The sequence below is a fragment of the Leopardus geoffroyi genome, chromosome C3 (genome assembly GCF_018350155.1).
Source record: "Leopardus geoffroyi isolate Oge1 chromosome C3, O.geoffroyi_Oge1_pat1.0, whole genome shotgun sequence".
Lineage (NCBI taxonomy): Eukaryota > Metazoa > Chordata > Mammalia > Carnivora > Felidae > Leopardus > Leopardus geoffroyi.
Window position 1 is genome coordinate 96547958 of NC_059338.1, and position 17013 is coordinate 96564970.

The following is a 17013-nucleotide window of genomic DNA, read 5'->3' on the forward strand; positions in this document are numbered from 1 at the left end:
AGGACTGGGAAGCCAGGAAGGATTTAGATTGTGAGGGCCTTCCATGGAAAGGATTTGAAGACAAGTGAGTAGTTTTAAAATCACCCTGGTACCACACACACGTGGGATTAGTGTGTTGACGCATTTGAGACAACAACCTCTTTTAAAATTAATGTTGCTGTCTTTTTCCTTCCAATATTGGAATCAAGTTAATTCATCTCTTTTTCCTTAATTATTTCAGTACCTGGCTCACATTTTTCTCTCCATCCTTTTCTCTCAAGCAGCATGGAACAGTGGGAAAGATTGTGATTATTGGAGTCATAGAAATGTTTAATAGAATCTCGTTTTAGCTGTTTCTGTGTAAATGAGGTTGGTCAGCTTCTCAGAACCTCATTTTTCTTTCATCTATTAAGCTGGAATAATACTGCAGTATTTCTCAGTGTTGCAGTAAGAAATACATGATTTAAAACACTTACAGTATTTAGCAAACCTCCTATCAAATAATGGTCACTCAATAATGAGAGCTAATATCCTATCTTCCTGGAAATCACATCTGTGTTTACACAACCATTAGATAGCCCAGGCCCTTACCTGGTCCATTAATTGTTTGCCAGTGATAAGTCACTTGTCCTAGCTTTGATTCCCTAGAATACAGATGCTGAGGCATAGCTTATAAACTAAATACTTTATGGGAGGAGAGAAGGAGTGCAATTCCAAAACAACAAAGATAAGGGGGAAAAGGGCTATAGCAGGGAAATGGAAGAATCAAGAATGAGGTGATATGTTACTGAGTGTTTCTGAGTTGGCCACAACCTCACAAGAAATACATCTATGTCTTTGGTTATGTGGGCCATTTGTGTTTTGAAGCCACCATTTTGGGAAGAGGGAGGTAAGCAATTAATCCACTGGTCTCCTTCCCATTTCCTGCCCCTTGGTGGTCAAAGTTCATCCCTCAGGCATTAAGTTCTCCACAGTCCCAGGTGGCATGAAAACCCCTTATGGGAGTTTGGGGAAGATCAAGCTTCTGGCAATCCTGTTGGGTCAAATATGGGCACTGGTGTGTCTATAGTTTTTGCTGCAATGGACAAGCTAAAGTAGAATGTGCTGATTGTTTCTCCATGCCCCAAACCTATAGAGACTTGAGACAACTGGTAGTGTTAGAAAAGAAGCTAAGAGAAGTGGTCATGTCCCTTTTGCCATATTCCATTTGTAGAAGCTATCACTAATGCTGTCCAACACTCAAAGAGAGGAGAATTTGATTCTACCTTTGGGTAAGAGGAGCAAAAAGAATTTGCAGAAATTTTGAGTTTCACCAAAACAGAGATTCTCTCTCACATAATCACAACATAACCATCCAGATTAGAAAATCAGCATTGATACAACATTATCAAATAATTCACAACCCCATTCAAATTTCACTATTCAAAAATGTCTCTAATGGTGCCTGGGTGGCTCAGTGTGTTGGGAGTCTACCTTCAGCTCAGGTCATGATGTCACAGCTGATGAGTGAGCCCCACGTCAGGCTCTGTGCTGACAGCTCAGATCCTAGAGCCTGCTTCAGATTCTGTGTCTGCCTCTGTCTCTTCTCCTCCCCCATTTGCACAGTCTCTTTCTCTCTCTGAAATATAAATAAACATTAAAAATAAAATGTCTCTTTTGCCTACCTTGTCCAGGATTCAACTCACAAAGTGATTGCAGTAATTCGTCATGTCTCTTTGCAATATGTCCCTCCATCTGAGTCCATACAGTCTTTCCTCCTATCCAGACTTGGGCTAAGCATTCTTGACAGGAATACGACAGAAATTATTCTCAGTGTCTTACTGCATCACATCAGGGGCAAACAATGTCAGTATATCCCACACTGGTTATGTGATCCTTGATCACCCAGCAAAATTAGTGTTTTCTGGGTTTTTCCATGGTAACATCACCATTTTCAGCTTTGTGATTGATATTTGTTTTACAGAGAGGTAATCCAAGACTACACTATTATTTTGTGTTTTATCAAAAATTCACCCAGAACCCAAAATCGCTATGATGCCTACAAAATGTTGATGTTCTATTTTTATTAATTCTACATTTTTTTGAACTGTCATTCTACATGCAGTTTTCTCTCCTCACTCATGTTTATATCAGTACAGATTTATGCATTTAAATTGCATTCAATCAGTTGTAATCTATCATTATTGGTGTTGTTTTGATGGTGAAACTGTCCCAGAATGGCCAGTGGGACCCCCTTAAGCTGGTCTTTATGTGCTTTTGATATGTCTCCACTGTTCTTTAAGCAATTTTTTTTTTTTTTTGACTCATCAGGGTGTTCTAGAGTTACATTGTTCTTTTCCTTCTCCAACCCTGGAATTAGCCTTCCTGGTACCTGTTAGTAAATAATGACATTTAGAAACCAAGATCTGGGCACTTATTGTGCCTTTTGCCATAGAGATTTATTGTTCTTTGTATTTATACTGAGTGGAACTATAAAATACGTGTGCATATACACACACATGAACACACACACACATACATATATATATATATATATATATATATATATATATATATATATGTATATATGTGTATGCCTTTATGTTTGACATATAATATATATGTATATATGTAAATACATTTAATCTATGTCTATCTAATCTGTGTTTATCTACATTTTAAACACAAGTGCACACCCATTCCCCAGTTTTGTTTTCCCTCAGGGTCCTTTGAAGCCTTTCCTTTTTCTACATCTTCTTGTTGATAATGAGAAGTCTGGTTACCCTTATTGTCAAATTTATGCTTTTCACAATCCCCTTATATGTACTTAATCTTCCAACATTCCTGCCTGCCTACTTGGTCTTGTTTCTTGTTGTTTGCCCCCCAACCACCTTATCACCTACTTGACCTCACCACCTCCTCAACCCTTAGTGCCACCATCACTGCCTCTGCTATTGGCTGAATATTTGTATTCCCCTGAAATTTATATGTTGAAATCCAATGCCCAATGTGATGGATTTGGAGGTGGGGCCTTTGGGAGGTGATTAGGTCACCAGAGTGGAATCCCAATGAATGGGGAGTAGTGCCCCCAAAGAACTCCCTCACCTCTTCCACCACCTGAGGACACAACTATAGGAGAAGAAAGTTTTACCTTCTAGGTTCTAATTAAGTTGACATAAGAGAGACTAACAGGAGGAAAACAGATGTTGATTTCATATTTACATGAACCCCAATGATATTCAGCTCCTTGAGAGTCAAACAATTGAGGTTTATATACCATACTGATCTAGGGAGAAGGATATAGGGGTCTGGGATTTCAAAGGGGAGGAAGACAATTTACAGGAAGAAGGGGAGAACTTATGTTTTTAAACAAATGTTTGCCCTGCCCTGCAGAGACAATGGAACATGGAGAGGAATCTAAATCACCAGGCCTTGTTGGGTTCCTTCCAGCTTATTATACACACCTCATACTCTTTGTTATTTTCGGTGATAGCTGTCTTTCAGGCCAGGCTCTCTATCTGAATGCTTTCAGGCAGTTGAGAGGGAGGCAAAAGCTCCTCCTGGGTCCCTTGGGTCCTGATTGTCTTCAGCTCAAAACAATCCACACATCAAAGTGGCCACTCTGGTATGGCCTGTCCTGGACCCCATCACAGCAAAAAGAAGGCTGCCTATTAACCAGGAAATAGGCTGTCTCCAGACACCAAATCTGCTGGCATTTGATCTTAAACTTCCCAACCCTTAAAACTGAGAGAAACAGATTTCTGTTGTTTACAAACCACCCAGTCTATGGTATTCTTTTAAAGTATCCCCAATGGACTCATCCTCTTAACCCCAACCAAGTCACCACCTACACAAGGAAAAAGAAGAAAAAAGACTACGTATCTTTTCTGATAGTGCTTTTCTTCCACCTTTCCTTCCTTACTCTTCTCCATTTCATTCAGTGAATTAACCCTAAGAAGGCTCAAGGGTCACCTCTTCAATGAAGCCTTTACCTGTTTGCCAGTCTCCAGCTCCAAGGGGACTTAGCTATACCTCCTTTGTGCCCTCATTTAAGAACAAAAGGGAAACATCTTATTTATCTTTATATTCCTTATGTTTAGTATTATTTTGGTACACATTAGAAACAAAATATATGTTTCTAAGTGGGTAAAGAATAAAAATTCCTCTGATATGGTTTCGTGATTAAGACTGCTATATACCTGAACTCTGCAATACACAAGCTTTGTGAAATTGTCCAAGTTATAGTCTTTGTTTGGGCTGTTGAAACAAAAATATCATAGACTCGGTGGCTTATAACAACAAATATCTATCTAGTCTGGAGACTAGAAAATCCAAGATCAAGGTACCGGCAGATTTGATGCCTGATGAGAGTCCATTTCCTAGTTCCTAGAGGGCCATCTTCTCCCTGTGTCCTCACATGGCAGAAGAGGCAAAGGAGCTTTATAAGGCTTCTTTCATAAGGGCACTAATCCCATTAATCAGGGTCCTACCTTCATGACCTAAAACTCTAAAACTCCTAAAAATTCTACCTCCAAATGCCATCACACTGGGGATTAGGTTTCAGCATATGAATTGGGATGAGGGGGGCACAAATATTCAGTCTAGAGCTTTAGTCACCTTTTCTGACCCTCAGTTTTCTCATCTGTAAATGGAGATGACAATGATTTCTTCATGGGGTTGTTATGGGGATTAAATTACATAACTGATGTTTTAAATAAAGGTTTTCATGGTGCCAGTACAGTCTTGATACTCAAAAAATGATAGTCATTATTACTAATTTTCCTTTTGGACTATTTCTACTGTGAAAACCATCTGTTGCATATTGATTATTTGTTCAGATATTAGTTTCACCTCAGGTAAAAAAAAAATTCAAAGGCAGTGATGCATGATAGGTATCTATTTTATTATACTTACTGCATGTTGTTTTTCAGTCTGAGAGTACTGCAGCTTTGAAATTACATCTTTGTTTGAAAGTATATGTTTGACTTTTAAAAATCAAGGAGCAAAGAAAGAAACATATGGTTTCAAAATAGTAGAGTAAGCACTTACTCTCAGTCCTAAACTAAAGGTGTTAGAAAATATATTTTAAAAATTCACTGATGCTTAAGAATGGGAAGAGGAAATCTCAGTTGCCATGAGGCTGTACAAGATTCCTAAGAAAAATATATATAAATAAACTTGTAAATATACATATGTGAAATACAGAGGTAAGCTGAGAATCTCATAAACCAGTGCCATCATGGGAGACTGCTGTTATAGTTTATGCATAAGAGGCCACTGGGCACTGGGGCTAGAAGCCTCCAGGGAGGGGTCCCCTAACAATGCTGAGAAACCACAGTGATTACCACAGAGGAAAATTTTTCAGCTATGGAGCCAAATGCCCAGATATGGAAGAAAGTCCAGTGCAGTAATCACCCACGGTGCCTGCGTGGTTCAGCTGGTTAAGCACCGGACTCTTGATATTGGCTTAGGTCATGATCTCATAGTCATGAGATCAAGCCCCACATGGGAACTCCATGCTGAGCATGGAGACTGCTCGGGATTCTCTCTCTCTCCCTCTCTCTCTGCCTCTCCTTCACTCATGCTCTCTCCATCTCCCAAAATAAATAAGCAATCTTTTCAAAAAAAGAGTGTTCTAACTCAAAATGAAGACCACAAGAGTGGACTGTACCACAGATTAATAGAGGGAAAAGTTAATACCTAGAAATACAAGGTGATTCTGACATTAGAAGAAATAAGCTTGAAGGTGGCAGGTGTTGAAGGTGAAGATGGGGATTTTAGGACCTGCAGTGTTACAGAGAAGCAAGCGAATACGAATGTTTATTTGACAGATGCTCAAAGCCAACAATCTTGTTCTCTTCTCAAGTACTTCCTCCTGCCCCTTCATCACAGGCTTGACAACCAGTCTGATTTACCACATTATCTTCCAACATGCTGCTTTAGAAGAACATTTTCTCTGCTGCTCTCTTCATACGCTTCTACTTATACCCAAGGAAACATAGTTAAGAGAGGAAAAGAAAATCATTGTAAATCATGGTATAGATATCCTCACAAAAATAAAGGCAGAAACTGTATTCGTGAACAAATAATAGAAGTTTATGAAACAATAAAAAGTAATAATCATTAAGTATTCAAGAAATGACAACATAATTTTTCAGTCTATAGGTTGAATTGAGGTTAGATAAACATGGAATTAGATAAACATATATATATATGCATATATATGTATATGTAAGTTGGAATATATGTAATTAGTAAATTGTATATAATTTACTAATTATATGTAATCAATATATACATATATATTTACATATATATTTCTTCAACAATACAGAATAGAGAATTTGAAAAATGAGAATTTGAAAGATTGAGCGACAGGAAGGCTAGACCTCAAATTCCAATATTCAAAGTAAATGAGTTTTAGAGAGATGAGAGCATATAAGAAACAATATTTTAAAGGAAAGACTGCTAAAAATTTCTTAAAACTTAAAAAAAAAACCTTACAAGTTATTTGACAGATAAAATCTATCAAGCGCCAAGTGTAAAAAAAATATAAACCAATACCTAGGTAAATGATAGTGACATTAAAAACAGCAAGTCTAGGGTCGATTGGATGGCTCAGTTGATTTGAGCATACGATTCTTGATTTCAGCTCAGGTCATGATTCCAGGGTGGTGAGATTGAGCCCTGCATCAGGCTCCACACTGAGCATGGAACCTGCTTGAGATTCTCTCTCTTTCTCCTTCTGCCCCTCTCCCCCACCCATGTTCTCTCTCTCTCTTTAAACTAAAAATAAAACAAAACAAAATAAAATAAAATGATAGATAAGATAAAATAAAATAAAATAAAATAAAATAAAATACAACAAAATAAAATCCCCAGCAAGTCTAAAAAGGAATGCCACTATTTATGGTAAGGGAGAAGAAAGATGCATAGGACAGATTAATTATAAGAAAATTAGAATCCCTTTGGTATCATATTTCTCATCAGAATTACTGGATGGATACAAGGCCAGGGAAAAACACCTTCAAAATGGTGATGGAACATAACTTTGAATTAAAATCTGTGGCTTATCAACTATCATTCAATAGTGATGGCAAAATAAAGACATTTTCAGATGAAAAAGAATCCATTTTTTCAATAACAGAAACAATTTCAATTTCAAGGCATGAGAGATATGCAATTTTATGAGTCTGTTGACAATGTCATCCCACCATAACCTAGCACTTAAGCCTGTTTACTCCCACTTAACATTTTCCAAATCCTAGAAAATGTCATTTTTCTAAAATATGTAAGTTGCCAATATTGTCCCTTCCTCTGCCACCCCCCAAAAAATGCTTTGAGTAGAAAAATTTTTTTTGGAGAGATTAAACTGATATTCAGATACCTACTTCAAAATTAGCCCACACTCAGCCAACATTTTCTCTTAACACATTCTAACACCCAGGGACCTAACTTTTCCTGTTCTACAAACTAGCCTAAAGACCAGTGAAAGTTGTAAAATTACAAACCTCTTTCTCTGATATTACACCTGGATAGGGATAGAATTATACAAAAATCTAGACTAAAGTCACTACGGCATAGGTAAAAAGAAAATATCAAATCCAGTGTATTAAAGGAATCATTGTACCCGTATGTGATTTCTGCTAAAAATATAAGGGTGTTCAAAAGTTAATCCAAAATTATTGTTTGGTTAAAGTAAGAACAAGTTATAGAATACCCTTGACAGCATACTACCACATAAAGTATCATACATACGTAAACAATACTATAGAGTTGTAGGTAAGATGTCTATATTCATATAAATATAGATGCTTATAATATTCCATATTATGTGTGTCTATGTATAATTATAAAAGCATGGGGAAAGAATCGGAAAGATACACACTAAATTGGTGCTGGTAGATTGCAGAACCAACAATGTGTGCTTGGTGGAATATCAGAATAGAGGCCATAACTTTATCTCAAACTTTTACCTTTTAACTGTAATTTTAATTTTTTTGCTGTAGTTTTGAGAACTGTATTAATGTGATTTCATGTGAATTAAAAACCTAAACAACCATCACAGTAATTTACCACTGACATTCATAGCTTCACGTGAAGACCCCAGACATTTGGAGCCTCTTTGAATACAAGTTAAGAGAGTGCTTTCATGTGCTTTTAAGAGAATTTTAACCAACCTTCTTCATTTTAATTCATATAAAAAACATTTCTGGAGGAACGTATCTGAGTAATTTGGAATAAAAATTGATACCTGTCCTAAGGAGTTTTTTTGGGGGGGGTCTAGTAGGGGAAATAATTAAACCAACAAGTGTCAGGGAAAATGGCAGCTCCTAGGGGAAAGGCATTCACTGAGAGCTGTAGGAGCACTGAGGCAGACATTACCTCACATCCTGGTCATGATGTAAGGGTTCACTGCATCATGTACAGGTAAGAAATGTTTTCAGTATTTGGGGGAAATACATACATGTGTATATATGTGTGTGCATATATGTAGTGCAGACAAAAATTTAAATCTTGTCATAATTGTGCTGTTGGGCACAAACACTGGCCTGTGCTCTGATGACCTCAGTTTTCCCATCTACAAAATGAGAGAACTACATTAATTGTTCCCTAAAGGTCATGTCATCAAATTGTGTTCACAGGAATAGCAAAAGAGGGGCACCTGGGAGGCTCAGTTGATTGTGTCTGACCTCGGATCGGGTCATGATCTCGTGGTCTGTGGGTTCAAACCTCGCACCAGTCTCTGTGCTGGCAGCTCAGAGCCTAGAGCTTACTTCAGATTCTGTATCTCCCCCTCTCTCTGCCCTTCCCCTGCTTGTGCACTCTCTCTCTCTCTCATTCTCAAAAGTAATAAACATTAAAAAAAAAATAAAAGAAGAGTAGCAAAAGAAAAAAATTAAATTTGGAAAATGTATTAATCTTTTTTTTCTGAAATATCTCAGATATAGAGAGTGTACATCCACTAAACTGGTTATGCGGATATCATATGCCTAAAACCCTTGGAAGGTGACTTTAATCTTCTATTTTTGCAGAAATTGAAAAAGAAAGTTGTGGTGATCCTGGTACACCCTTATATGGAATTAGAGAAGGAGATGGATTTTCTAATCGTGATGTTTTAAGGTTCGAGTGCCAGTTTGGGTTTGAATTAATTGGAGAGAAATCCATTGTTTGTCAAGAGAATAACCAATGGTCTGCAAACATACCCATCTGTATCTGTGAGTACCAAATGCTTTGCTTTCTGATAGCATATGTTACCCTGTCCTTGCATATAATTGCTTTTGTAATTAATTGCAAAGAGCTGGAACCGTGTAATTATTTTTGAATGAGTAGCACTTTGTGATACTATCTTTAACAAGTGTGCTTATGCCAAATTATAAATTTCATTAAAGATTTAAATAAAGTTAACATAGTTCACTTGGTAATTGCAAAATATATATTACATCTGTTCTTATAGAATTTTATTGATGGCACTTTATACTTTATAGATAGGATACCTCTTATGGAAATTATACATCTGAGCTAATTCTAGTAGATTCATTTATTTATTTTAACAAGATAGTATATGCTTATTTTCAATCAGAAACACTTAAAATATTTAACGCTTATATTCTATGTATAATGCATGAACTTATTTTTACTTGTAGATGCTCACACTAACGCATACTTATGTGCTGTTTATTTATATTGCACAGAAAAAAACTCCATTAATGTTTATGATATACAGTATGGTTGGATTAAAAGAATGTATTTGTTTAAATACATGAAAACATTCCAATGTAACTACAACAAAAATATAATTTGTATTATCTATTGATATACTTTTAGTTTCAGTTAAATACCAACAAATGCAACTTCCCAGATATGGGTGCAATATGGAAAATTTTGCTTTTTGGTTTTGACTATTCACTGTTCAATGGTAACGTAGAAAGCCAATACTCATGAAAATAAAAAAAATGTTTCTTATGCAGCATTCTGAAGTTATTTAACATTTTTAAAGAAGTAACAGAACTTTTAAAGAGACTACAGGTCATCTAATATATATTTTGCATAGTTAAAAATAATAGGGGTGCCTGGGTAGTTCATTTGGTTGAGTGTCTGGCTTTGGATTTCGGCTCAGGTCTTGACCCCCGTGTTGGGCTCTGCACTGAATGTGGAGCATACTTAAGATTCTCTCTCTCTTCCCCTCTGCGCCTCTGCCCTACTCATGCAAACTCTCTCTGTCTCTCTTCAAAAACAAAAACAAAAAACAAACAAGTAAAAAGAAAGAAAAGAAAAAATAGAAAATAAGCAAGCAATACTATCTCTCAGTATAGTGTCTGGATACATATTGCAATGATACCTAATCTGATGTTTTAGCAAAGTGGGTATTTTTTGAATGTTCCAGAAATTTCCCTAATTAAAATATGTTTTGCTTGCTCTTTAGGGAATGTAGGAGAGGAAGAGAGCATAGACCTCCTCAATAGATCCCTCTCCTTTAATGTCAGTGTTCATCCCTAACCAAGATCACCTTGTGAAGTTCCTGCTGTGAAAGAAGACAATATATTAGGAAAATTTGATTGGATTTCGTTAGCATTATGGAAAACTTAGCAATACTTCAAAAGATTTCACTTAAAGACCTTTAGTTCTAGGTATTCTTCCATGGAGACAATGTTTGTGTAATATGGAGAATCTAGTAATGTAGTGTATCACACCAAAAATAAAACTATTTGGGGCATCTGGGTGGCTCAGTTGGTTAAGCATCCGACTTCAGCTTGGGTCATGATCTCACGGTTCATGGGTTTGAGCCCTGTGTCTGGCTCTGTGCTGATAGCTCAGAGCCAGGAGCTTGCTTTAGATTCTGTGTCTCCCTCTGTCTCTGCTCCTCCCCCTGCTCATGCTCTCTCTCTCTCTCTCTCTCTAAAAAATAAACATTAAAAAATTTTAAAGAAAATAAAAAATAAAACTATTTTAAGTCATTTAAGAGATGCTAAAATACAGTCAATAAAACATTTAAAATAATGCTGACTAAAACAAATTAAACTCTTGAAATTCTAGAGAAGACATTTTTTTTACTATTTTTAAAAAGAATAAAGTCCTAAAACTTGATATATGATAAATATGTAGTAATGAATAGTTTCCTGTATACCAACAATATCTAATTTGAAAATGTAATTGAAAGTTAATTTAGTCAGAAAAATAAAATTATAAAATATGTAGAAATAATTCTTACATAATTCCAAATAACTCACAGAAAATTACAAGCTTATTCAGAAAAGGAGAGTTTATGGAAAAAAAAAGAGATAGATGCATGTTACACAATGAGAGGGCATTATATTAAATATGTGAATTATATAGAAATTGCCTTGAAATTTCAGTAAAAATCCTAACATAATTTCTTTGAGAACTGATGTAATGTGCTGATACACAGCTAGGTAAAAAAACAGGCAACAATAGAATAGACATGGGACTTTTTTAAAAGAAAAAGTGCCTATGTACTAAAGTACATAAAGATACATCTAACAATATTAAGTTACTACCGTAAAATTAATATGGTACTCACAGAAATATAACACTGAGTCAAAGGAAATTACAGTAACAACTGCATCTGATACAATTAAGGGTTTAGAGTATTATATTGGCATTGGCCTATTTATCTGACAAAGGAGATCAGCATGACAGATTTTGGTCATCCCTTGTCCCAAATGGGGATCATTTAGGTCAGAGACTAGCAAACTAAGGACTGCATGACAAATCTAGCCTGAAGCCTCGTTTGGAAACAAAGTTTTACTGGAACGTAACTGTGTACTTTGGTTTACCTGTTGCACATGGCTGCTTTCCTTGCTATAGGAAGAGTTAAGAGTTGACTCCTGCTATAGTGGCAGACTTAAGTAGTTGCAAAATAGACCACGTGGCTTATAAAGCCAAAGGATTTACTATCTGTCCCTTTACAGAACACATTTGCTGAGACTACATTTAGATCAAGGGTTATAGAATCAGAAGATTCCTGGATGCAGGCAGGTAAAAGTTTGAAAAGGGCACAGGACTAGGTACATGTGTCCCCATTATGGAATTGGTAGGCAACTGTAGTGCATTGACTTTTTCAAAGAAGCTAGAACTCCACATTTTTCCGCCTCAACGTGAAATAGATTGATTTTAAAATGTGACTTCAAATTTTTGTACAGGGATAAGAAAAAATTGTATCAAACACATTTGCAGTCTGGATCCAGACCAGTGGCTATCAGTTTCCAAGACCTGGTTTTAACATCGGTCCGTACAGACGAGGCAAGCTTAGATTAGAAAGTATTTATTTAAAATGATAAATAATTATACATGTATAATAAGTAATTGATTATATATATATATATATTTTTATATATATATATATTTATATATATATATACACACACACATATATATATACCCTATCGTTATTTTACATATTTTATACATATATGTAGGTATAGGTATATTTTTGTCTTTATATTTCTGTAGATAGGTAGATATTGGTCTAATTTCTGAATGTTAATAAACGATCTGAACTTAAATGCAATATAAAGAAATTATTATTGGGGCGCCTGGGTGGCTCAGTCGGTTGAGCACCGGCGTCAGTCAGCTCAGGTCACGATCTCACGGTCCGTGAGTTCCAGCCCCGCGTCGGACTCTGTGCTGACAGCTCAGAGCCCGGAGCCTGTTTCGGATTCTGTGTCTCCCTCTCTCTCTGCCCCTCCCCTGTTCATGCTCTGTCTCTCTCTGTCTCAAAAATAAATAAACGTTAAAAATAAATAAATAAATAAATAAATAAATAAATAAATAAATAAATAAATTATTATTTTTAACTCAAATTAAAACAAATTATGCTAAAATTATTAACAGAATAATGTAGGAATACTATATGAATTGTAATATTGAATGAATATTATAAACTAAGAGTTCATAGTCTTAAATATCAGATTTCATGAGCCTATAATTCCCAAAAAAGAGAAAATGGAGGAATCTTCATATTTACTAGTAGGCAAAGAAGGGCAAATTAATAATATGAGATATCATTGTTCCTATCAATTAAGAAAGGTCAAATAGTCATAATATTTTATGCTGGAGGTTTTGTACTCTCTAACGTATTAATTATATTTCAGTATGAGTTATATTTCAGTAAAAGTTAATACAACTTTTCTAGACAGAAATGTAGCAAACTATTTTCATGCCTAAGGTTCATACTCTTTGTAAATAAAATTTGGTGCAAAATTAGATGAGTTTGATTTTGTTTAAATTATGTAATAAAAAGCACCAGAAGACAATACATCATTCCTTTATGATTTCCGCTATGCACTAAGACCATTTACTTTTCTGTTTTTTATCTTTTTTCAACTTTCTAAATGTTCTGTGTGATACTTTAGCTTAGATGTTTTGAAAAGTTAAAAGAAAACTGGAGAGGGATGGAGCAGGGGCAGTGAGAGACTTCATCTTAGAAAGGTGTGAGTTTAGTTGTTTTTCCAGCATTAGCCACTAGTGGTGGATGTTTATAAAAGTTAGTTTGTCTCCTTTGTCTCCTTGTCTGTGTTGTAAACTCTTAGAGCTTCCCATGGCAATGGTAGGATTGAAACTCACCTAGTCACCACCCTCGTCCACGTTTTGTCTGTGCTACAACATCCCAGTTCTGTTAATATCCACATAATATTTTTTGTCTTCAATCATTTGATGAGCATTATTGCTTTGTATGGAAATCTGTATATATTTCACCATTTTTTTTTTTAATTGAGAAAGGGAGAGAGAGAGGGAAGGAGAAAGGCAAGGCGGAGGAAGAGGGAGAGAATCTCAAGAAGGCTCTACAATCAGCACCTCAGCACAGAGCCTGCGTGGGGCTCAATCCCCCCAGGGTGAGATCATGACCTGAAGCAGAAATCAATCCAGAGTCCCTTGCTTAACCGACTGAGCTACCCAGGTGCCTCACCAGTCTTCTTTCGTATGCAAAGAAACAAAAACCTTGAACAGCACTCTAACATAAATATGATAGATGTCTAAATAAATTGCCTTTATTACTGCTATGATGTTTGTGCATATTTAAGCACACGGTTATCCAAAGTAATAGTTGCCTTTTCTAATATGTGAAAATAGTAACCTTTTTTTCTCTGTTTTATAAGATAATTTACATTGTTTAATCTTATTTTTTTCAAGCTACTAATTGGTTATCATAGTTGTAGAATGTGGCAAAATAAGGTGAAATATTACTTTTGAACATTTATTGTATTTTATAATTTTAACAGTTCCTTGCCTGTCTAACTTTACTGCACCAATGGGAACAGTGCTTTCTCCTGATTACCCAGAAGGGTATGGAAATAATTTAAACTGCATCTGGACCATAATCTCTGATCCAGGGAGTCGGATACATCTTTCTTTTAATGACTTTGATCTGGAATCTCAGTTTGACTTCCTTGCGGTTAAAGATGGTGACTCTCCAGACTCCCCGATTCTTGGAACCTTTACTGGGGCCGAGGTGCCCTCCCATCTGACTAGTAATAGTCATATACTGCGATTGGAATTTCAAGCTGACCACTCAATGTCAGGACGTGGCTTCAACATCACTTATAACAGTAAGTTTATCTTTTCCATATAATGTATTTCTACCAAGTAGAGCTAGAAAGGAATCATGTAAACCAGCTCTCTGGTTCCATAGACAAGGAAACTTAAACAATGTTTTGTGTGTGTGTGTGTGTGTGTGTGTGTGTGTGTGTGTGTGTGTGTATATATATAAACTTGATCAAGTTCTCCCTCTCTCTCTATATATATATATATAATGTACCAGGAACAATTCTTCATTTCCAACCATATTTTACTCCCTATTGTGTCATTTCTCTTGGTTTGTGAGAGGCCTGATATTAAGGAAATATGTTTCAAATATTATGATGTCAGCCAATATATTAGTTTATTCTATTAAATCTTATAAGCATAAGATCAAACCTAAAGTATGTCATATACTTTACTCCATTATTGGTGTGCAAACATATAAGGGAAATAAATCTTTCTTTCAAAATATTCATAAACCAATAGGGAACCTTAAACCAATAATGACAACACAGAGTTACAATTCTAAAGATGAAATTCACAAGGCTGAAATTCACAAGAAACATTACAGAAGAGAAAATCATTAACATAGGAGCAGTAGACCACTGACCTGCCACCATGGGGAAGAAATACCTTAGAGATTAAGAGCATCCTCCCTACAGTGAAACTATACAACTTCAAATGTTGGCTTTGCCCCATTTTTAGGTTTAAAATTGAGCCTCAGTGTCCTCATCAGTAAAACCATCTTTGGTTTCTATAAGGAATAAATTAGGTGATGCAGGCAAATAATTTGGCATGGAGTAGATGACACATAGTAAATGCTCAATAAACATTAGTTGCCATTGCTTACTTACCTTTTGAACTACTACCTAACATCTTGTTTAATTGTGTTTACTATGTTGCTATATTTTGATATTTCTTTGAGGTTATTTACCTATTGTCTGTCACTCACATTCTTTGTATTTTTTTAAAAAAAAATGCCAAAAATATAGCAAAAAGATGAATCACATAAAGGAGAATATATCATAGTAGGTTAATATACTCACATACTAATGCTTCTGTTTGCAAATGTTTTCCTAAAGAATAGAACACTACTGATTTTTCTTGTTTTGTTTTTTTTTTTCCTTCCCCCTCCCTTGAAGGTACCACACTCTGGCACATATTGACCAACTTGATGAGTTAATATTTGTTAATATTTGTGACATATGACAATAGGATCTAGTTTCCTGTTCTATAAAAAAGAATTGCATCCAGGGGTGCCTGGGTTGCTCAGTCGGTTAAGCCTCCAACTTTGGCTCAGTCATGATCTCACTGTTCATGAGTTCAAGCCGCATCAGGCTTTGTGCTGACAGCTCAGAGCCTGGAGCCTGCTTTGGATTCTGTGTCTCCCTCTCTCTCTGCCCTTCCCCGTTTCACTCTCTTCCTCTGTCTCTCTCTCAAAAATAAATAAACATTCAAAAAAAAAAAAAAAAAAAAAGAATCACATCCCTAACCCTGACAATCAGTGCTGAGTTTTGGCAATTAGTAACAGAAAGCAGTTATTGCCTTTTCCAAGTGTCACTAGTGGTGAAATTGTCAACATGTAATTGTATATCATTAAAGTTAAATTAGCTGTGACATGTGTCATACAGACTGCTGTATAAAATAGTTGCTTTATCTGAAAGCCCTTTTAAAAATATTTCATATGTGTGTATATATATATATATACACACACACACACACACACTTATCTATCTATTTATAATTTTTATTTTGTCTTCAAGGCACATTATTTTTAACTTTAATGTTTATGGTACCTTCAGGGAATTATGGAAATATGCCTCCTTGTTTCTTGTTCTGTGTCTCTAGTAAATAATTTAATTGATCATATGAAAATTCTTATATTTAATGTTTTCTACTGAAGTTATTTTTTTCTGAAAAAAAACTTATCAGGCATTATATATAGGAACAACGAGGCTTAATCAATTGCGGGTTTTTTGTTTTGTTTTGTTTTTTGTTTTTTTAGTTTTTCTATTTTATTTATTTATTTATTTTTCAATATATGAAGTTTATTGTCAAATTGGTTTCCATACAACACCCAGTGCTCATCCCAAAAGGTGCCCTCCTCAATACCCATCACCCACCCTCCACTCCCTCCCACCCCCCATCAACCCTCAGTTTGTTCTCAGTTTTTAAGAGTCTCTTATGCTTTGGCTCTCTTCCACTCTAACCTCTTTTTATGGTTTTTGGGTTTTTTAGAATCACAGCAAAAACCAATAATTAGAAATAAGTGCATCTACAAAAATATATGGTCTATATTTTAGAATTTACCTTAATATTCTTCCATACCATTTAACTTAAAAATGAGGAGAATGGTAAATCAAAATTATATAATTTATGAACAATATCAAAGTAATGATTAATGAGAAAATTTAAAATAACTGCATGTACTTATGTAGCATGAAAATAATAATAATGTAAATACCTCACAAACTATTTTTTACACATTTAGATTTTGCTATTTTAAATATTCTT

The 17013-nt window shown here is 35.4% G+C and overlaps 1 protein-coding gene across 6 annotated transcripts in view; it reads left to right on the forward strand.

Moving 5' to 3' along the window:
- CSMD3 (CUB and Sushi multiple domains 3) overlaps window positions 1-17013 on the forward strand; it is a 1255667-nt gene that overhangs the window by 798627 nt on the left and 440027 nt on the right. For all 6 annotated transcript variants that reach the window (XM_045453867.1, XM_045453870.1, XM_045453869.1 and 3 more), the window contains 2 exons: window positions 8994-9176; window positions 14202-14528. In XM_045453867.1, the coding sequence (XP_045309823.1) occupies window positions 8994-9176; window positions 14202-14528 (510 nt within the window). The remainder of the gene's footprint in view (window positions 1-8993; window positions 9177-14201; window positions 14529-17013) is intronic.